This window comes from Suricata suricatta, chromosome 9 (genome assembly GCF_006229205.1).
Source record: "Suricata suricatta isolate VVHF042 chromosome 9, meerkat_22Aug2017_6uvM2_HiC, whole genome shotgun sequence".
NCBI lineage: Eukaryota > Metazoa > Chordata > Mammalia > Carnivora > Herpestidae > Suricata > Suricata suricatta.
This window is the reverse complement of record NC_043708.1, coordinates 27,263,685-27,286,680: the sequence shown is the minus strand read 5'-3', so window position 1 is coordinate 27,286,680 and position 22,996 is coordinate 27,263,685. Positions and strand designations below refer to the sequence as shown.

Here is a 22,996-nt window from a genome sequence, read left to right as displayed (position 1 = left end):
TCTGTGGCCCCTGCGACGCTGTCGGGACCGCAGATGGACAGCACGGGAGGGGAGTTGGCCTGGGACTCGCCGCTGCAGCGCGTCCTGGCTGAGCTGAACCGCATCCCCAGCAGCCGGCGGCGGGCGGCGCGCCTCTTCGAGTGGCTCATCTCGCCCATGCCGCCGGACCATTTCTACCGGCGCCTGTGGGAGCGGGAGGCGGTGCTGGTGCGGCGGCAGGACCACGCCTACTATCAGGGCCTTTTCTCCACCGCAGACCTGGACTCCATGCTGCGCCATGAGGAGGTGCAGTTCGGGCAGCACCTGGACGCTGCTCGCTATGTCAACGGGCGGCGCGAGACCCTGAACCCCCCCGGCCGCGCGCTGCCTGCCGCCGCCTGGGCCCTGTACCAGGCCGGCTGCTCCCTGCGCCTCCTCTGTCCGCAGGCTTTCTCTACGACAGTGTGGCAGTTTTTGGCCGTGCTCCAAGAGCAGTTTGGAAGCATGGCAGGCTCCAACGTTTACCTCACGCCCCCCAACTCGCAGGGCTTTGCCCCCCACTACGACGACATCGAGGCTTTTGTGCTGCAGCTGGAAGGTAGGAAACTCTGGCGCGTGTACCGACCCCGGGTCCCGACCGAGGAGCTGGCCCTCACATCCAGTCCCAACTTCAGCCAGGACGACCTCGGTGAACCGGTGCTGCAGACCGTGCTGGAACCTGGAGATTTGCTCTACTTTCCTCGGGGCTTCATTCACCAAGCCGAATGCCAGGATGGAGCGCACTCTCTGCACCTCACCTTGTCCACGTACCAGCGCAATACATGGGGCGACTTCCTGGAGGCGGTGTTGCCTCTGGCAGTGCAGGCTGCGATGGAAGAAAATGTGGAGTTCCGAAGGGGTCTTCCCCGAGACTTCATGGATTACATGGGGGCTCAGCACTCGGATTCCAAGGATCCACGAAGAACCGCTTTTATGGAGAAGGTGCGAGTCTTGGTTGCCCGCTTGGGACACTTTGCCCCTGTCGATGCTGTGGCTGACCAGCGAGCCAAAGACTTCATCCACGACTCTCTGCCCCCTGTGCTGACTGATAGGGAGAGGGCACTAAGCGTCTATGGGCTCCCAATTCGCTGGGAGGCTGGAGAACCTGTTAACGTGGGCGCCCAGTTGACAACAGAAACAGAAGTGCACATGCTTCAGGATGGGATAGCTCGGCTGGTGGGTGAGGGAGGCCATTTGTTTCTCTATTATACAGTGGAGAACTCCCGTGTTTATCATCTGGAAGAGCCTAAGTGCTTGGAGATATACCCTCAGCAAGCTGATGCCATGGAACTTTTGCTCCGCTCCTACCCAGAGTTTGTGAGAGTAGGGGACCTGCCCTGTGACACGGTGGAGGACCAGCTTTCCTTAGCAACCATGTTATATGACAAGGGGCTGCTGCTCACCAAGATGCCTTTAAGCTGAACTAGTTTCTTGTTGATTGTTGGAAGCAAGACAGTGGTGATTCTCTCTTAACCACAATTACCATCTTTTTGGCAGGGGGCGGGGTGGGGGGGACTCATGTTCTTACCTTGATGACTGCTCACATTTACCTTTATGACTGCTTTAATGTCACAAATTTCAGATGATATTCCAGGAATCACCACTTCATCTAGGCACAAAAGTAAAAGCAGAAGTTGGAGGTGTTAAAAGGAGCTATTTCTGCAGAAGTAACTTTGATCCCTGATCATTTCACAGCACCGGCTTCATCACCCTCAGGCTTCAGTGTACTGTGTAGCACTTGCTGTGTCATTCTGCTTGAGACATTAGAAGTTTTTATTTGGAATTTGCATCCTTCATTTGAGTTCTCTTTCTTCAGTTTGGGGGGAGGGTTGGGGTCAGTATCTTGTTTGTTACTGTGAGTTTGTATGAATGTTAGAAAAGTTATTAAAGTGCTAAAGAATGTTTCTCTTTTTAAAGGCTAGATTATTATGAAGGAATTGGGTTGGGGGCGGGAGATAAGGAAAATCTATAATGGCTTCGGTGAACAGTAACTTGGGGGGGGGTTGTAGGCTTGAGGCCAGTTCTATAACTTTGGGGGTAATTCATTTTAATCATGCTTCTTGAACCCCCAAACAGCACAATCCTATAGGAAAAGTTAAGAGTGCATTATGTTTTTGCTCCGTGCTTGCTTGCATCAGTGGCTGGCATTGCTTTCCAAGGGACAGCATGTCACCTAGTTGTGCTATCATAGGCCTCAGTCAACCAACTTACAGCAAGCTGGCCATGAAGGGAGACTGGTATTCAAGTTACTTTCCACTCTCATTTTTTTTTTCTGGCAGTTGGAAGAACCTTCCCCAAACCTGGCAAGTGAATATTTTCATGGTTGGTGGAAAAGAGCCTGATGTACCAGAGAGAGAGCACTGGACTTGGAACCAGAAGACCTGGGTTTGGGGTGGTGGCTGGTAGGCAGCTGGCTGAATGATCTGAGGCTGCCGCTACGCCTGGGCACACAGATTTTGTAAGTATATTTTGGTACAGCTTGATGTCTGTGCTTCCTTTAGGTTGTGTCTGGAACTTTCAGAGCCTATTTCCATAACTGATAGGTGCAGTTATATAAGGTTGAGAACTTTCTGAGGTCTTTTTTTTTTTAAGTTGAGAAAGCATGGATGTACATAAAATAAAAATGATAGCTCTCTCTCCAGTTCTACTCTCCAGAGGTAACTACTATTAAAAGTTAATCTTACTTACAAGGCTTTATTTGGCTGCTTAATCAAACATACAGTATTTAAAAAAAAATTTTTTTTAACATTTATTTATTTTGAGAGACCAAGATAGATAGATCATGAGCAGGGGAGGGGCAGAGAGAGAGGGAGACACTGAATGAAGCAGGCTTCAGGCTCTGAGCTGTCCCCGATGTGGGGCTTGAACTCATGGACCACAAGATCATGACCTGAGCCAAAGTCGGATGCTTAACCAACTGAGCCACCCAGGCACTCCATACATATAGTATTGTTTTTTCTTTGGTTTGTTTTATACTCTTGTTTTTCTAATATGTCAGTTTTGGACCTAAATTTCAAATCAGTTCAGTTAGAACTATTTTTTTTGTGACAAAATAGCAAATAAAAGCCCGAGGATAGGCGGGGAAAAAAAAACAGGACTAAAAGGATGGCAGCCAAGAAGGAAGGGTAGTAGCCTTTCCTGACTCGTCGTACTGGCTTGAAACTAAACTTCCCCAAACGTCCAGATCCCAGAAAAGGTTTTTTTTTTTTAATGTTTTATTATTTTTGATAGAGAGAGAGCATGAGAGGGGGAGGGGCAGAGAGAGAAGGAGACACAGAACCGAAAGCAGGCTCCTGACTCTGAGCTAGCTGTCAGCACAGAGCCTGATGCAGGGCTTGAACCCAGGAACTTGAGATCTGACCTGAGACGAAGTCGGAGGCTTAACCGACTGAGCCACCCAGGCGCCCCCAGAAAAGGTTTGTTAAAAGAGTCACGCGATAGTACTCCCCTCTATGGAACCTACCCTGAAAAGTTTCTTGTAGAAAAGTATGGAGTTTCAATGGTTTATGCCCCTCTTTGGGTTGCCAGTAAACACGTTTTGCTTCCTCCTTCATTTTTCCTATGGCCCTCTCCATCTTGAATATTTTCTGTATCATCAAGTCCTTTTGGCTCAGTGTTTGAATCTAGATCAGAAGAAATGATGTTGAAAAAAACAATAGTATTAGGTTGCAAATCATCAAAAAGCATTAAAAAAGTAACTTCTTGTATTGTGCCTATTGGTGTTAGGTGGTACAGTGCCTCAGAGCATTCTCTTCTGATGTTGGTTTTACACTTGTTAATGAAAAATTTAATTTAGCTTTTTGGGCATGATGAAAGGAACCTAAGAAATGCTTGGTGTGAAGCTGGTTTTGTGAATTATATGAGGAAAGATTATTGCATTTTTAAAGTCTTTGTTCCTATGTTTCTTCATCTCATCTAACAACTACGAAAAATTAGAACCATCTGTTGAGCTAGAGTGTTTGGTAAAAGCTCAGATTAGGAAGTTAAAATCAGGAGGGGCGCCTGGGTGGCTCAGTCGGTTAAGCAGCTGACTTTGGCTCAGGTCATGATCTCACGGTTCGTGGGTTCAAGCCCCGCGTCGGGCTCTGTGCTGACAGCTCAGAGCCTGGAGCCTGCTTCAGATTCTGTGTCTCCCTCTCTTTCTGCCCCTCTCCCACTCATGCTCTGTTTCTCTCTGTCTCAATAATAAACATTAAAAAAAAAAGTTGAAAAGGAAAGTCTAGGGGGCTAGCTCTAGCCACTTATTCCATCTCTAGGTCTACTTGTAAAAAACAACTTGGGTTTAGAAAATGAGAAGGAAAGGAAATATAAGTATTATGGGGTGATTATTTTTATTTATTTTTACTAAGGGTTTTATAGTCTGATCTTGCATAGGTGTTTTGTATCTTCAGAAAATGTGTCTAAGGGGTTGTAGAAAGTATTTCTGTGGTGGCGAAAAGGGTCTGAGGAACTCTTGAAAATACAGTTTGCACTTTACCCTGTTCTTGATCTCCTGAAGCATTTCTTGATTTCCTTCATTTTTTAAGTTGAGTATCTTCATTGCCTGGTGAATTTCCCTGAAAGATAATAGGTATTTCTTAGATTGTTCTTATCCTTAAAAAAAGTTATCAGGGTGGAAAATTCAGGAGTAGGAATCAGACAGGAGTCGTAAATTCCAGTCTTCACTGCATTTTGCTGAGCCTTAATCTGCAGAACGGGAATATGCTTAGGGAGGTTGATGTAGTTTTTAGGATGAGATATTTGAAGATACTAATGGTGCCATTTACTGAACACCTTAATGGTGGGTACTAAACATGTCATCTCTTTAATGATTACAACAGACCCATAAGGCAGACTTATTATCTGCATTTGATAATGAAAAAACAGGCTCAGAAAGTTTAAGTAACTTATCCATGTTCACATGGCTAGTGTATGTGTGCCTGAGCCTGGGATTCAGACCATGGTCTTTTGACTCTAAAGCCTGTCATCACAGTAGGCACTTGATAAATGTTAGCTGAATAAATGAATACCTTAAAACCACTTGGGATGGAGAAGAGCTGTGTGAACTACATGACCTATCTAATTTAGGCCAGTTTTTTTTTTTTAGCCACTTAGGTAGGTAGGTGAATGGCACAGGCGAGCCTGTGCTTTTACAAGCCATTAGGCAGCCTGGAAAGGCAGGGATGTACTCTGTTAACCAGGATGGGAGAGTTGGCAGTTCTAGAGGTCATGGCAGGAATCTGGTTGAGAGCTTACTTTATAACAGCCTCATGGTTCTCTAGGAGCAGCACATCTAGGAAGGTGTCCCTGACCCGGTCCCCTTGAAGATTGAGGGCTAGAATGCTACGGCAAGCTTCTAGTCGCACACCTGGTGACTTTTCATAGTGGATGGCCCAGAGCAGGTCGTCTGTCAGCTGGGGACTCACTTGGCCAATCTGACCCAAAGCTGCAGAGATAAAAGGGCAGTATGTGTGTTACACTGTCACTTAAGATGGAGTTGGCTATATCCTAACATCCAGAAATGGCCTTATTAATAAATAGTAGTAATATGTAGACAGCTACTTGCTAAATTTAGTATTGCAAATCTTTAAGTATTTTGTTGGAGTCTTTTTCAGGATAACAAATATTAGAATTTTAGGGATGGGTTAGAGTAGGACATGATCTCCAAAGAATTCCTGTGGGGATGGGAAGGGAGGATCCATCTCATCCTTACCCATTACAAGGTGAGAATACACTAATTTACTTATTTATCTAGGGATGAGATAATGAGGCCAAAAACTCAGAAGACTGGCCTCATCAAGGCATGATGATGGGGAAAAGTGACACAATTACTTTACAGGTTTACCTTGGGCAAAGATTGTCCAAGAGAGAAGCAATGCCAAAGATCCTTAAAAAGGAACTCCAGGAAAATGTGAGGGCAGGGTTTTAAGTCTGTAGCAATCTTGAATCAGGTCTGACTTTTACAGAGTCCTCTAGTGGATACCTACTTAGAACTTAGTCCTAATTGTTTTGGCAGGGACTGTCTTGTCAGCCCTTTGCCTTAACTAGCTTGACATAAACCTAGACTCAGGATATTTAACTGAAAGTTAAAAAGAAGACAATAATCTTTAATTTCACAGGCAAGAACTTCTGAGAAGGTATAATCATCCCTTCGGCTACACTTTAACTTTTCCTAGAGAGATTCTGGGAATCTACACTAGCATTTGGGAGGTTATTTGAAGCTGGGCCCACTCCTGTCATACCTTGGATGGCAAAGGCCTTGATTTTCCAGTAAGGATCTTTCTCTACCAGGTTCAAAAGGCATTCAAGGACCTGGGATGAATAAAAGGGCAATGTTGAGTGGAGAGGACCAGAGGAAAAATGAACCAGACAGAAGGGACCCCTCTTATCTCTAAAATGTGCTATAATTGGGTGCCTGGGTGGCTCAGTCAGTTTGGTGTCTGACACTTGATTTCAGCTCAGTTCATGATCCCAGGGTCTCAGGATCGAGCCACATACGGATTCTGCACTAAGTGTCAAGCCTGCTTGAGATTCTCTCTCTCCCTCCCTCTGCCCCTCTCCCCTGCTTACATGTGCACTCTTTCTCTCAAATAAAAAATAAAATGTGCTATGATTGAAAAATGGGCTTCTATCAATTCTAGTGACAAATGAGCTGGAAGCTGCAGTATTGGTCTGTACACACAGTGTATTAGTTGAATTATTTATCTAGATTGATTTTCCTCAGCTCACAGTTCTGTGGTCATAGAGGCTTCTTTAGAACACCTCCAATCAGGTTTTCCCCTAATAATTAGGGATTATAACTCCATTCACTGGAGTTGATCCTAAAGCCTATAACTTAAGTGAGAACAGAATTCAGGGATGTGCTCGAGTTAAGTCTGGGCTGGCTGGAAGAAAAATGTGGTTCTAACTGATTCATTTAGTCAGTCTACCCCCTGACCTTCCTATTTCTGATCTTTCATTCAGTGTCCCCACAGAAGGGTGAGTGTAGTATGCACACACAACAAGGGAGCTCAGGTAATGCCTTCTTCAGGTTAATCAGGTAAGATGGCAACATGTTTTTTTGACTCACCATCTTATCACGGATCTGCAAGGCACCTGCTGCCCAACAGGCTGCCCGCCGAACTACCATGAAGTCATCAGAGAAGCAATTCAGGAAGCTTGGGAGAAGCTTGGCGGTCATGAGCTTGAGGCCACCAATCAGGGAGAGAGCTTTCACACGCTCCTGGAAATTTCCTTGACTCAGCTTGACTCTGTAAGGCACAAGTGCTTAATTTTCTCTCCTTAAACTTTTGGCATCCCCACTACCAATGCCCTTAAGATAAATCCAACCTCTGTAGGCTCTCCATTATCCTTCCCACCCTTTCCTAGTCCGCCTTATGCCTGTGAGATTGAAGTTTCACTGGGTAGAGATCTCAACTGTCTTATTTACTTGAACCCCTGTTAACTAGCATATGTTGGGCACTAAACTATGTTGAATGACTGAATAAAGGAAACTTTCATGTACTTCTTGTTACAGTCTAGTTCTCTCCCCTGCCCTCACACATGCCATCCTCATTTCTGCATTTGACTTGCAGCCTGGAAATGCTTTCCTTATCTTTGCCTATGTAGTCTTTTTGTTGTTGTTTTACTTCAGAGAGGTACAGGGGAGAGGGGCAGAGAGAGAGAGAACCTTAAACAGAGAGAGAATCGATATAGAACTCAAACCCACAACCCTGGGATCATGACCTGAACCAAAATCAAGACTCAGATGGTCAACCGACAGAGTCACCCAGGCACCCCTCTGAGAGTTTTTTAAGACGGTTTCCCACCTAATTAGCCATCAAATCCCCGCCAGGAAGAAACCACAAACCCAAGGACTTTTCCAACAGGTTTCTGCCAGTGTCTCCCAGGCTCTCAGCACTGACTTGGCATTAGAATCATCCGTGGAGGGTTTCTGAACACCAGTTGCCCTGGTCCTAACTCCCAGGACTCTGAGTCGTTAGTCTCGGGCAGGACCCAGACCCTCTGTAGTGGATTACAGACTTGGAAGCCTTCCTGAGGGTGGAGTGTAACTTGCACCTTGGGGGTTTCCTTGCTTCCCAAGGTCACTTACTTTTCATTACACCCACAATGTCAAAAGGAGAGCCGACACATGCGGCTACTGTCGCTCAGCCCTGACCCCCAGGAAACCATCAGTGCTGTCTGTGCCAACGCCTGCCTGAGATGTCAGGCATTCAGACCCCAGGCAGAGGGCCCTTCTGGCTGAGATGTGCAGCCCTGCTGTGGGGTCCCCTATCTGATGGGCAAGGGTATCTGCAGCCTCCCACCACCTCAAGAAGCCACTCAGCGGAGAAACAGAATTTCCAAGTGGATGCCCCACCCTGCTGTTTTTCTGAGGGCCTGGACCCTCCTTCTAGGAAGGATTACCGCCCCCCCCCCCCACCACAGCCCCGAACCTGCACCTTTCCGCCACCACCTGCTCTCCCCTCATCAGGCTCCTTGAGCAGCCTTGACTACCAGAGTCCAGGCAGCCACTCGCCAGCGGGAAGTGGAAGTGACTGTGGGTGTTGTGCACCTTTTTCTTTTTTAATGGTTATTTATTTTTGAGAGAAACAGGATGGGCAGAGATGGTGAGACAGGATCTGAAGCAGGCTATGTGTTGACAGCAGAGAGCCTGATGTGGTGCTTGAACTCATGAGCAGTGAGATCATGACCTGAGCTGAAGTCAGACACTTAACTGACTGAGCCATCTAGGCATCCCTGCCTGTGTAGTCTTATCCATTCTCCCTGACCTTACTAGGCCTTTGTATATTATGCCTGGCCTGTATAATCAGAACCATGTCATACTCCCAAATATCCAAAACAGTGCTTAACACCTAGTGGGCATTCAATGATTCTTTCCTTAGCCACATTGTTAGTGTCTATAAGGACTGGTAATTTTTATTTTAAGATAATCCTGCAGTGGGACCTAGTACAATGCTGAGCATACAGAGCAACTCAGCAGATGCTGGCTGACTGGATCCCAGGCTCCCTGAACGCTTAAGAATAGAAAAGTTACTGTGTGCATGTTAACTAGATCTTACCTGATTATGTCGTGCACCTCTTTCCCAAGGCTCATTTGCCCCAGAGCCTGGGCAGCTGCATGTCTCACTTCCTTATTCCAGTCACTTAGCATCAGCTGGATCAACTTATGTTTCATATCCTATAAGTAGGTATAATTTAGGTATAAAATAGCTGCCATTTATTGAATGTCAATTTTGTGCTTGGCACTGTGCCAGGATTTTTTACCCATCACTTAATCCTCCCAAAGAGTCCAGTGAGGCAGATTACCATTTGCAGATGACAAAGGTCTTAGGTTTACTTGCCCAAGGTTAACCTATTGAATGCTAGAACCTGGACTCAGACCTGGTTTGCTAAGCTTATGCTCTAAACTACTATACTATGTTGAGGTCAATGTAACCTGTACTTGAAGGACTGACTTAAAATTTGATGGTGATGCATTAATAGGGTAACCACCTCATCCCACTGTGCCTGGGACTTCTCTAGGTTTAGTACTTAAAGTTCTGTATTCTGGACAAAGCAGGACAGTTGACCTGTGTATTATTATATCCATATATTAGTACTTCATTAGAGAAGAGACGGGGTCACCTGGGTGCCTTCAGTTGGTTAAGCATCCGACTCTTTTGATTTCAGTTCAGGTCATGATCTCAAGGGTTGTGAGACCCTGAGCTGGGGGTGGAGCCTGCTTGGGATTATCCCCCCCACCCCCACATGACCTCTGCCTCTCTCTCCCCTCCTCCCTCTCAAAAAAAAAAAAAAGGGAAGAGACAAAGATTATTATAGTTCTAGTTCATGCTTGTGTAAATGTGCCCAAGCTATTCTCCTGCTTGAAACCTCTTTTTTGGGAAACCTAAACCTTTTAGGATTGAAACCTAACTCTTCTAGGATTTAGTTCAAACAGCATCTCTGTGAACCTTCCTCTGCCCTCTTCAAGCATAGGAAATCCTTGTAATACTTTACAGTTGCCTCTGTGTAGCAATTTATAACATTTACCAAGAAAAGATGTAATATTTTTGCATCCCCAGTGCTGGCGTAGTGCCTAGCATGTAGGCTAAGGTCAGAAACGGCTTGCTTACTGAATTAGTGAAGGACTGATCTAGGGCCTTCCTTCATTCCAGCAACCTGATGTGAACCGCTCATCTCTATCTGATCAGTCCCCTGCTTGCTCTGCATGTCTTTTTACTTTCAGTTGGCAATCCTGAGTGACAAGTGCTAAGGAGGTGAATGTGCAAATAAATCATTTAAAATGGAGATTCTGACTGAGTAAGCCTGAAGCGACATTTTACCCTTCTAACAAGCCCAGGTCATGCCTGTGCTGCTGGTCAGGACTTTATAGGAAGTGTACATGGCAGCTGGGGCACAATTAACCCAAACTAAAACATCTTCAGGTGATTATGTGATTATACTGAATTTTGCCAGATTTTGGGCTTTCTACTTAAAATGCGAGAGTCCAAGGGTAGAAGGTGTTCACTTCTCATGGGAATGGCAGTGTTCTGGGCCATTTTGGAGGTGCTCAGTGTTACAAGGAAAAAATACAGTGCCACATAAAAAGAAGGGGAAATCTCCATTTGGATATCTGAAGATGTTTTTTGTTTTTTAATTTTTTTAATGTTTTATTTATTTTTGAGAGAAAGAGAGAGCGTGAGCAGGGGAGGGTCAGAGAGAGAGGGAGACATAGAATCAGAAGACAGGCTCCATGCTCTGAGCTAGCTGCGGGGCCAGAACCTATGAACTGCGAGATCATGACCTGAGCTGGAGCCGGGCCCTCAACCGACTGAGCCACCCAGGCACCCCCGAAGATGTTTTTTAAAATAATGGCAAGAAGCAGGTCAGGTGAAAGTCCAAGTGATGGTCTGGGTTTCCCTTACCTGGAAGTCCCTCTTCCGTTCTGTCCAAGTCTTGTCTGTCTCTCCCACACTCCTTCCCAGAACTTTAACTGACAGATTCAGCCTATACTAATGTCCTTCTGAAAAGTTGTAAGAGCATATCTTGCACTTGTTCTTGAATCACTTGTGTATGTTAGTATTATTTTAAGGGAGAAGGTAAGTGAGGAGAGGTGGTGAGAGCAGGCTCCACACCACCCCCACAGAGCCCGATGCAGAGCTCGAACCCATGAACTGTGAGATCATGACCTGAGCCGAAAACAAAAGTTACACGCCTAACCAACTGAACTACCCAGGTGCCACAGTAGTGACTATGTTTTTTACCTTCTTTATGTGTTGAACACTCAGAGCTAACAGACACTAGTATGGTTGGGTTGTTGGGTTGTTTAAGTCAGTACTTCTCAAACTATCTGCTGAAGGACCAGTGTGGGGCGGAGGGGTGTCACTGACTGATATGGTAGATTAATGTTAAGGCAATGTCAAAGTACTATAAAAGTTTCTAAATTCTCCTAGCTTTTTTTGGTGGTTGTTGTTGCTTATTTGTGGGTGGATTGCAATTTGTGGATTGCTGCCATGCCAAGGATCAGGTGGCTTGAGTCAGACATGGTGGCATATGAAGGTAATCCTGGGCTAAGGACTAAGGTAGCAGCGTGGAGCCAAAGATCTGCTTGGTAAGAATGGGATTCTAAGTAGCAGCAAAAGTAAAAGGGCTTCCAGCCTCCTTTTGCTTATTAGATTTTCTGTCCTGGAAACAGAAGGCTTACCAAACTGACACTTCCACTGATGCGCGAGAGAGCATGGCAGGCCACAATCCGGTCCTTCCACTGGTGGCTGTTCAGCTCCACAGCAAGCATGGTGTGTATCAGGGTCTGAGGAGTGGGAGACTTAGGTGGATACTCAGGATAACTGTGAGATGCTGGAGCCTTGAAAGAAGTTCTAACATGGCATTCAGCATAATGTCACAAATACATGAGACGCCAATCCCTCCGAAGGAAAGAGTGGTTTGCAAGATACAGGGCACTTTCCTATCTGAGCCAGCTACTTCTGGAATTAAATCCGAGAACATAATACAGCTCTATTAACCTGAACAGAAAACTCCTGGGGCCTTCTCTAACTATCTTTACTCCTAAAGTGATTTGTATATTCCTCAGTCTTTTGAGTTTCACATCTCTATTGAAAGTAAACACACTTGTGAGTCTTGGGCAGTTTTCAATTGTAAACTTGTAGCAGAAGCAAATTCTACATATCACAACTCTTCTTGCAAACACAGAAACCATCTGCAACCTACTTTTCTCACTATTCTTTCAGGCGGCTGGTGCCCCTTTTCCTTGTATACACACCTCTACACCTCTATACCCCAGTTCACCCACACTTAGTCCAGCTTTAACAATGTGTGAGATCATCTTACTCAACGACCTGCATTTTCAATTCCTTACATGCACTGACCTCAAATAATTGTTCCCCACAACTTGGTTTCTTTCTTTGACCCTGTAATGGACACATACTGTCTTCCCACTGAGATGGCTCAGGAGCATACAAGACCGGTGCTCAGTATCCTCATTCTTCTTGTTAAACAGCTGCTGGACGATCCTCTTAATCACGGGGTATGTGGCAGCACCTTCCAGAGCCAGGCACTGAGCTGCAGCCCAGCTGTCCACGCTGTTACCTGTCAGGTGGGGTAAACAACAGTGATCTGCTCTCCCCACAGAGCAAACAGACAGCCTCAGGGTTGGTACCCAAGGCTGTTGCCTGCTTGGTATCTCACTTCCTGTGGCCCTCTCCATAGAGAAGTCAAAGCCTATATTTAAGTGGATCACATCAAGGTTTTCAATATAGACTGAAAATCTTAACCTTAAAAGGCTCTTGTTGGGTAACAGCAACAAGGCTCTTAACGCCCTGGGGAAGAGATACAGGTGTTCGTTTCCCTAGGGATTGGGAAGGCTGGCGTGGAGGCTTTCTTAAGACGATGAAATAAGTTGTTCAGGGTCTGTACGCAGAAGGCCAAACCGGTCAGCCAGTCGTCCTTGTCTGCCCAGCCCCCGAGGAAAGGAAGGAACAGGTACTTTTTCAGAGAGCGGTTAGTCTCCTTGGGCAAATCACCTGACAACTTTTTGCTTTATGTGGACAATGCCTGTAAGTTAGTGTAGAAAATGGAAGCATGATGTGTTCAACATGTGATATCTTTTTAAATTTTCAGAAAGTATTCTTTAGTATTGTTACATCTTTTCAATTAAAAGTAAATCTGTGGGGGCACCTGGGTAGCTCAGTCGGTTAAATGTCTTGACTTTGGCTCAGGTCATGATCTCATGGTTCGTGAGTTCAAGCCGTATATCAGGTTCTGTGCCAACAGCTCAGAGCCTGGAGCCTGCTTCAGAGTCTGTGTGTGTCTCTCTCTCTGCCCCTCCCCTGCTCATGTTCTGTCTCTCTCTCTCAAACATAAAAAAACATGAAAAAAAAAAAAAAGAAAGTAAGTCTGTGGTGAGGCTCTTGGCTGGCTCAAGTTGAAAGAGCATGTGACTTTTTTTTTTAAATTTTTTTTTTTTTAATTTATGATACAGAGAGAGACAGAACAGGAGAGGGGGAGGGGCAGAGAGAGAAGGAGACCCAGAACCAGAAGCAGGCTCCAGGCTCTGAGCTAGCTGTCAACACAGAGCCCGATGCGGGGCTCGAACCCACGAACGTGAGATCTGACCTGAGCCGAAGTCAGAGGCTTAACCGACTGAGCCACCCAGGCGCCCCGAGCATGTGACTCTTGATATCAGGGCCCTAAGTTTGGGCCCTGTGCTAGGTGTAGAGATTATATACATACATACACAAACACACAAACACAAACTTTTTTTCTTAAGTTTATTTATTTTGAGAGAGAGAAAGCATGTGAAGGGGAAGGGAGGCAGAGAGAGAGAGAATGAGAATCCCAAGCAGGCTCCATGCTGTCAGCGAAGAACCCAATCAATGTGGGACTTGAGCCCACAACCCTGGGATTGTGACCTGAACCCAAATCAAGAGTCGGATGCTTAACTGACTGAGCCTCCCAGGTGCCCCTAAACACAAACTTCTTTTAAAAAAAAATATATATATATATTTTACATTTAATTATTTTTGAGAGACAGAGCATGAACAGGGGAGGGGCAGAGAGAAAGGGAGACATAGGATCCAGAAGCAGGCTCCAGGCTCTGAGCTAGGTCAGCACAGAGCCCAATGCGGGGCTCAAACCCACAAACCGTGAGATTATGACCTGAGCCGAAGTCAGACGCTCCACCGACTGAGCCACCAGTTGCCCCCACAAACTTCTTTATAAAAGTAAATTTGTGTGAAAGGGGACATGGTTTCTAGGCAAATGCATCTCTGAAATATTTAGGTACCACTAGGTGGCAGTTTACCTATTTTGGAAAAGTACCCTAGGAACAGCTATCTCTGGATGTTCATAAACATAAACCCAAAGCCTCCAATACAGTAGACATCACAAAGCATGATATTGGAGAAGGAAGGATCAGGAAAAGCTGATGGTGAGATGTCCTGTCTTTACCCCATATCCCCAGGTCAGAAGTTAGAAGGAGTTACCTTTTAAAAGGGCAGTCTGCATGATGTCCCGGGCAAGGGGATTATGTGACTGTACGGCATATTGGCATACTGCTGCTGCCATCCGCACATGGGCATTTTTATCACAAAGAGCAGCTTCCAGGGCGGGCTGTAGAAGCTCTGGCAAGTCCTTGATAAATGGGGCCTTCACAGTCTCTTTGTCTGTGATAAGAAGAGAAACAGGTAAGAGGCGCTAGCCCCTTTGATTTCCCTGAAACACAGCTTCCTTCTCATAGCCACATAGTGGTCAACCTGAGTCTCAGTCGCTGACGTTTACTGCTACTTTAATTAGAGTTTAGCTGAGCCCTTGCATTGGGCAGGGTTTTATGGCTCACTTCTGTGCTGGGTATGCCAGTTCCCAATCCTTTATCCCGATCCTCTAAAGAGTTGGATTCAAGGGACGCTTGGGTGGCTCAGTCGGTTAGGCGTCCGGCTTCGGCTCAGGTCATGATCTCACTTTCGTGGGTTCGAGCCCTGCGTCGGGCTCTGTGCTGACAGCTCAGAGCCTGGAGCCTGCTTCCAATTCTGTGTCTCCCTCTCTCTCTGCCCCTGCCTGCTCATGCTCTGTCTCTCTCTGTCTCAAAAATAAATAAAACATAAAAAAAAAAAAAGTTGGATTCAAGCCACCGAAGGTTTCTAGCTAGACTATGGTGACCTTCACCATTATTAGTTTTAGTGATGAAAATAAACCTATTTGCCATATATTTTTGTATTTATAATAATAATAGCAATTATACATAGGTAGTGCTTTGCCAATTGTAATGTTTTTATATTATCTCATTCAGTCTTCTAGCCCTCATGGAAGTAGGCAAGGCAGGTATTAACTACAGAGTCCCCCTGAAATGTGTGTTATTTCAGGGTCTTTTTAGGTTACAGTCAGACTCACAAGACTCATCGGCCACACAAACACCAGTCTTCAGAGGATATAGGATAGGAGCACAGTCTGCCAACAGGGTAGCAACAGGCATTCCTTTCGGCCAGAGTTCGTGATGCAGTGTGTACAACATTCCACACATCCTTCTGGGGACAAGTCCTATGTTCCACAGGGAACATAGTATGTTAGTATGTCTTAGAACAACTCCATAGATACAATTCCAGGGTCCACAAACAACATCCTGTTAAGTCACAGCATTCATGGAAGCCCAAAGGATGGTGCCCTTTGAAATTATTTATATTTTCACTTACAGTTTTTCCTACTCCAAATGTGATGTATCGATCAGAGTTTATTTTTGTCATAAACAATGTTGCCGATAAAGATAGTTCCTAGCCTTATCAGGTTATCCAGGCAACAGGTAGGCATTTTAACTAATGCTTAAATTCTCAAAAAGGGGAAATAGTCTGTTAACCTTTCATACACAGTTACCTCATTATAGAGATAAGGAATTTGAAATTCAGATAGGCTAACTGACTTCCCAAGAAGCAACAGAGCTGGACTTGTGACTAGGAATTTTAGGGTTTCTAATCTGTCCATTTTTATTACCACTGTGGGCTACTCTGCCATTTGTTAAGAATAGCCTAGATGGAAACACATGTATTTTAGGGGAATATGTAGCAGTCAAACGAGTATTTCAATAAATAATGAGTAAGATAATTTTCTTTGGGAATGTCTGGGGAAGAAACAAGATAAAGACAAATCAAAATCTAGACACCTACGACCTGTAAGAGGGATCACATGGAAGGCATAATTCTGGGAGCAGACAAAAGTCTCTTTGTATGTATGTAGGAGATCCGGGGATAAGATTATAATAATCTGCTGCTGCCTAGTGAAGGTTTTATATGTGCCAGGCACTGAAAACACATCATCCATTTAATACCCAAAGAAATAAGTATACAATAAAAAATGCATGGGGTGCATGTGACTCTTGATCTTAGGGTTATGAGTTCAAGCTCCACATTGGGCATAGAGCTTCTTAAAAAAAAGGGTATGTGTGGAAGCATACAGTGGGGATAATGAACCAGCGCTGGGTGATGGGGCAGGAAAGGCTTCAGAGGAGCTCACAGCTGAAAACTGAAGGACAAGCATAGAAGTTAATCAGGTAAGAGAAGTGAGTTTTCCAGCAGATTTGAAAATTGGTAGCAAAAATGCCCATGGCATCCCATTCTGGAACTCAGCAGATAGAAAATAATGAACTGAAATTTAAAAAATCTAACAACTTTGTAGAAATAAAATTAGTCCCTGCCATTAAGGAGTTCCTTGTCTGGTAGAAAAGGCAAAAAAGTAAACAGACAATTAAGATAGAAGGACAAAATAATATTAGGGTGCTACCAGCAGCAGAGAGGAGAAAGTGCCAGCCCTGGCTTCACATAAAAGGTGGTATCTGAGGGCATTTGAGAAATAAGTCAGTTGGTTTTATGTCCTCTCAGTAGCACTTTATCATTTGGATCCCTCTGTCTTGTCAAACTGACGCTTCAGTAGATTACAGTTCTGGCTGTTGTAGAGGGGAAGTTTTCCTTTTTCAGTGTTTACTACTACTAAGGAAAAAAGCTATTGACCTTTCTTTCCCAAAAGATTAAGACCATTGGAAAAAATGGCTATGTCCTTAATTCATTGTATAAAGCTAGCAAAAACTAAAACTTAACAGAAGTTAAAAAAAAAAAACCCAACTACCAAATGCAGTAAAACATTAAAAAATGATTAACAAATCAGGGCACCTAGGTAGCTCAATCAGTTAAGTTTTGATGACTCTTGATTTCAGTTCAGGTCATGATCTCATGGTTTGTGGGATCAAGCCCTGAGTCAGGCTCCACGCTAACAATGCAGAGCCTATGTGGGATTCTTTCTCTCCTCTCTCTTCCCCTCCTCTGCTTGTGCTCTCTCTTCTCTCTCTCAAAACAAACAAACAAAATATTAACAAATCAAACCCAGTGGACTAATGAAAGAATAATATATCATGTTCTATTACAGTCTAACAACAGAATTCATCATGTCCACAAATTAAAAGAGAAAAACTAGGAAATGGCTGATAAAATTCATTCATTTTTATAATAAATAGAAAAGCCTACATGCATGTTGGCATATATTTGGAAAAGCATGGAGAAAGATGTGAAACACCAGACAAAACATTGGTGACCCTGGGGAGGGCCGTGGGGTGGGACTGGGACTGGGAAGGGAAGTGGGGGAAGGGAATTCCCTCTTTTTACATTCCTCTGTTGACTAATGAATATCCAAAGAGGGAAGAAGAATGAGTAGAATCTATTGATTATGGGAAGAGTAAGGATTTGTCCAGGACTACCAGGACCCTGGCTCAGAAAGTCCTATAAATGGATTATAGGACTGCTGATTGAGATTTGGAATGTGAGGAGGGGTCTATGGCAATTAGTTCAGTTTGGAATTCAGATGTGCTGTCAAAAGAAGTGCTAAAATAGAGTCAAGAGGGGAAAGTATATATTCTTTGTGTGTATGTGTGTGTGTATAATATGTATGTGTGTGTGTGTGTATATATATAATAATGTGTATGTATGCGTGTGTATAATTTTTGGTTATTACAAATGGGATCTCTCAAGGTGGAACAATGTGGACTTCTGTGAAGCTGCTGAGCAAATAAAAGGTAATGAAATATAATGTAAAAAGCACTGGTCCATAAACCAGGAATTTTAATTTCATATCTGTTGCTGATAAGGTGTGTATATTCAGGCCAGTCTCTGGGCTTGGTTGAAGGTCTGTACCAGTTAACATTGTCTGTGGCTGTGTGAGTTGCTTATATTCCAAACAGTTCAGTTCTGGCTCTCACCTGAGTCCCCTTGGCTGGTGGCAATCCGGGGCCGTTCTAAAGCCGCTGTAGCACACGTAATGATGGCTTGGATCCGAATGTCATCATGCATGTCCACCAGGTCCTGCAGCAGGCCCTCTACTGTCTCATGGTGCCACTCAATAACTACGCCACAGTGAAGGAAATGAGAAGAAAACCATTAGGTTAGGGCTAGGTAGTCCGCTTCATCCTAGCTCGATACAAGCAAAACATCAGCTCAGATGAATAAAGGGCCCCAGGGTTCTTAGGGAAGTTACTTCTTTGATAATGCATGGACCCTCTGGGGCAGTTCCCAAACACAACTCTACACCACCACCCCCCTATCATTTTATATTCTATCTCTCTTTGTTTAAATAGCTCTTCATTTTTACTCTCTGGAAAATAAAAGGGATGATAAGACATAGTGATTAAGGGGAATTTGTTGTCAAACATACCCAGTTTGGAATCAAAGTGATTAGCTGTGTAACCTTGGATGAGTTACTTAACCTCACTGAGCTTAATATTTCTCATTTGTAAAGTGGGAATGATATTAGAACCTACCATACTGAGTTACTTTGAGTATTAAAAGAGTTAACTGGACAAAGTATTTAGCAAAATGGCTGGCAAGGTAGTAAGGGCTCAACTGTTAGTGGTTGTGCTTATCCTTATGTTTCCCTGCCTCTGAGGGCTCTTCTCTCTGGCTTTTGAGGTCCTCCTCATTTTATTGCTAACTTTTCTGCAAGTATCAAGCTTTTATTTCAGAGTTCCTACTAATAGGTTTTACTCAATCTCTGTCAACCCTTTTTTGTTTCTCTAATTCAGTTCACGTGATGGATGCCTGTTCGTCCCACACTAACTAAACTAGACTTGTGTTCTGCAAGCCAGCAGCCCTGCGTCCTCAGATCTTACAGCTTTACACAGTCTCTGCTAGGCCTTTACTCCACCCTTAGGCACTCAGCCTTCTACTCACATATCTCCAAAGGCAGAATGGATATATGAGAATCCCAACTTCACATACAAATTTTGGAAAAGCGTTGTATTATACCACAGCCAACTGCAGTTTCTTTTGATTACTACATTTCCACTGTGTGGGCATCATATTGTGTCATTCCCTTCATGCATCGTTTATTGAGCATAAAGCTTCAGAGGTCATGAGACGGTCCCTGTCGGCACCCACCCCCGCCTTCACTTACTCAGAGCCCAGGCAGTCTTCCATTCCTGCAGCATCCGCTGCAGCACCACCAGTTCCCAAGTCGCATCCTCCTCCTCGGATTTTTCTGGCTTCTTCTGCCTCCTGGTCTTAATGGACACATCCTCCTCGCCCACCTGGAGCAGCAGATCGTTGGCTGGGCTGGGCAGAGCAATCCAGCGCGGGGCTCCTTTCACAGGCCTGCAGGCTGTGCAGTAGGGCAGTGTGAGCCTAGCCCAAAGCCGTAACCCTTGTGTTCCCAGCTAGCATTAAGATGAAATAAAACTCTTGAGGGCATACTTCCCCATGATTATACAGGAAACTAATTACAAGCCCTATAGAGAGTCAGGAAAAGTCCTGATGGCAGACATGATAAAGCCATGCTGATGGGGGGTCGCGGTGGGGAGAGCAGATTGAGATCTGTGCAAACCTTTTATAAATCTAATCTTTAGGAACATAAATATGATTATATGTAATAGATTTTCTTACAAAATTCAATATCTGATATATTGCAATTTAGGTAGAGTGTGATTGTCCATTAGTTTATGAGATTTTCTTTTTTTAAGTTTATTTTAATAATCTCTACAACCAACCTGGAGCTCAAACTCACGACACTGAGATCAAAATTCGCATGTTCTTCGCTGGAGCCAGCCAGGTGCTGGGTTTATGTTTCTTTTTAGTGTTTTTGATTTGGGAGGAGGAACACTGCTACAAGCTTCCAATTTGAAAGGTTTTAGTGTCTCTGAGTGTTTCCTCATCCTGACCAAAAACAGCTAGAAATTTGAGAACAGAAGAGCATATTATATAAATATAGTTAGATTTTCTAGACTTTGTGATATCCCTAGTGCCAGGTTCAGAAAGCCTCTTACTAAGTAGAACAGCTGTGTGGAGAAGGCAAAGCAGATAAAAACATTCCCAGATTACCAAATTCATTATCTGTGCATCACGTATGCACATGCTCTAATCTGTCACTACCAATGGTTTGTGTTTCTTCCAAGGTTTCATTCTAACACATTTAGATTTGTTCTGGATTCATTCTTTCCTTTAAGCAAGGAAGGCAGTACCAGTTTTTCTTCTGATGTAGAGATAGTCTTGAGAGACTCGAGGGCAGTTTAGCTCAGATTCCCGTACAGAGCATCCCCTCTGAATGGTTCTGCCACAGTTGGTCATGTTGGGGGAACTCAGGCACCCTGTTGAGGGCTGGTTTCTTTTGCAGTATAGGGTGTGCAGCCAGAGCGGTAGAACCACATCTAGACAGGTCAGCTCCCAGGAGGCAATACTTTGCCACATGACACTCCACCATTTCTTTCCTCAGCGTGCTTGAAATCCCTCCCAAGAAAGTGAGAAGTGGCTGGATTAGTTCCTTTCCTCCTCTGTTCTCCTGCTCAGGGAGTTAAAAAGGATGTGAGAAAGTCTTGAATTTCTGGTATTTAACCTCCATGGGAATAAACATACACGACTGCCAACATTAATTTTTCTTCTGGTCCTTTAAGTTCTAGGCAGGTTAAAACACATCCACTAGCCACGTTCCATGTCACAAATCCTCTGAAGATGGGGCGCCTAGGTGGTTCAATTGGTTGGGTGCCTGACTCTTGATTTCAGTGCAGGTTGTGATCCTGCAGTTCGTGGGATCGAACTCTGCATCAGACTCCTGGCTAATGGTGGTTGGGATTTTCTCTCTTCCTCTCTCTCTCTGCTCCTCCCCTGTGCCCACTCACACTTTCTCTCTTTCTCTCCCTCAAAATAAATAAATACACACACAGAAAAAAGTCCTCTGAAGGGAGCACATGAAGAAACAGCCCTTTGGATTTCTGTGGGATAAAAGGCACAATATGCTTTCTGGCAGAAACAAATGTGCCTTTGACTTCGTACCATAAGACCTGTGCTTAATATACAAGAACTGTAGTGATCTGGGCACCCTAGAGTTTTATATCATGATTTGGGGGAAATTAAGGCTATATAGCAGTAAGTATACTTTGTATCTTGAGAATTTTTGTCATTTTAAAGAAATTATTATTGAAGGTTTTCAGTTCAATCAAAATGGAGAATAAAATAATCTACCCACATCTAACTCCAGGAATTTTCTGTTTTTCTTTCAGGTTCTTTCATACCTGGTATTTCCTGAGATAAGGAATAAAATAGATATAAGAAGGTGTATGTATATTACTCTTCCAACTTGCCTTCTCCCAGAACAAATTTCAAATACTATTTAAAGTAAGCTCCATATCCAGTGTGGGGCTTGAAACTCATGACCCTGAGATCAAGAGTCACGGGCTCTACTGACAGAGCCAGCTGGGTGCCCCTCAGTTTCAAACACTATTTAAAAGAAGAAGTTTGGAAAAGATTCTACAGCTTCTGGTCATTAAATAGTCCGTGTTCGAGGGAGAAGAGAGCAGGCATTCAGCACACTAGGGAAAAATGCCTGTGAGGCAGGTGTTTTTAATAACACCTTTGAGGTAGAAGTCATGTACTATAAAATTCATCCTCTTAAAATGTATACATTTCAGTGGGTTTTTAGTATATTCACAGAGTTGTGAATATACAGAAACCCTGTGCCTATTCCTTACTTGCCCCAGCAACCTGATCAACTTTCTGTCTCTGTGGATTCACCTCTTTTCAGAGGGGAGGACATACACAATCCACTTGGCTTCTGGAAAGGTAGTATACTAATAATAAATCTTCGAGTTTGTACAGCACTTAATGGTTTATAAAATGCATTCACAAAGTCCCCTAAATATTGATAAATATCACAAAAATCAATAAGTATTACAAAAGCACCTTGCTGTAGGGACGGTTAGTACCTTTAATGAAGCCAAAGAAGGAAGCCCCAGAAGGTGACTTGCCTAGAACCAGTCAAAGGCTTTGCTGGGGTGCTTTCTCCACTGCTACCATTAGTTTCTGTTCACCAGGGGGCCCCTCGGAGCAGTGACACTGCAAAGAGCAGGGGCATGGGACATGGAAGCACAGTCCCTTGGAGGATGGGCACTTTTTGTTTCATAAGTTCATTTCCTAGCCATCTCCCTTCACCACCCTCTCAGAATGAAGAATAATGGTTTTCTTTTTATGATTAAAAATTTTTTAATAGTTTATTTTCAAATTGGTTTCCATATAACACCAATGCTTCTCCCCACAAGTGTCCCCCCTCCATGACCACCACCCCCTTTCCCCCTCTCCCTCCCCCTTCAGCCCTCGGTTCGTTTTCAGTATTCAATAGTCTCTCATGATTTGTGTCCCTCTCACTCCCCAGCTTTCTTTCCCCCTTTCCCTCCCTATGGTTAATGCAGATACATAGGAGCACATGTACCCCAATATTCATAGCGGCACTTTCTACAATAGCCAAATCATGGGAAGAGCCTAAATGTCCATCACCTGATGAATGGATAAAGATGATGTGGTATATATACAATGGAGTACTACAAGGCAATGAGAAAGAATGAAATCTGGCCATTTGTAGCAAAGTGGATTGACCTTGAGGGTGTCATGCTGAATGGAGTAAGTCAGGCGGAGAAGGACAGATACCATATGTTTGCATTCATAGTTCTCACTGATGATTTTTTTATTTTTAAGTAATCTCTACACCC

At 44.1% G+C, this 22,996-nt stretch overlaps 1 protein-coding gene across 1 annotated transcript in view; it reads right to left on the bottom strand.

Moving 5' to 3' along the window:
* Positions 1–22,996, bottom strand: part of HEATR4 (HEAT repeat containing 4) — a 49,647-nt gene that overhangs the window by 12,900 nt on the left and 13,751 nt on the right. The window contains exons 5-16 of the mRNA XM_029952661.1: positions 19,420–19,623; positions 18,230–18,373; positions 14,481–14,660; positions 12,425–12,585; positions 11,684–11,788; positions 9,060–9,178; positions 7,067–7,247; positions 6,240–6,309; positions 5,254–5,443; positions 4,496–4,574; positions 3,482–3,641; positions 1,569–1,627 (exon numbers count right to left, since the gene is read on the bottom strand). Of these exons, the coding sequence (XP_029808521.1) occupies positions 1,569–1,627; positions 3,482–3,641; positions 4,496–4,574; positions 5,254–5,443; positions 6,240–6,309; positions 7,067–7,247; positions 9,060–9,178; positions 11,684–11,788; positions 12,425–12,585; positions 14,481–14,660; positions 18,230–18,373; positions 19,420–19,623 (1,652 nt within the window). The remainder of the gene's footprint in view (positions 1–1,568; positions 1,628–3,481; positions 3,642–4,495; positions 4,575–5,253; positions 5,444–6,239; positions 6,310–7,066; positions 7,248–9,059; positions 9,179–11,683; positions 11,789–12,424; positions 12,586–14,480; positions 14,661–18,229; positions 18,374–19,419; positions 19,624–22,996) is intronic.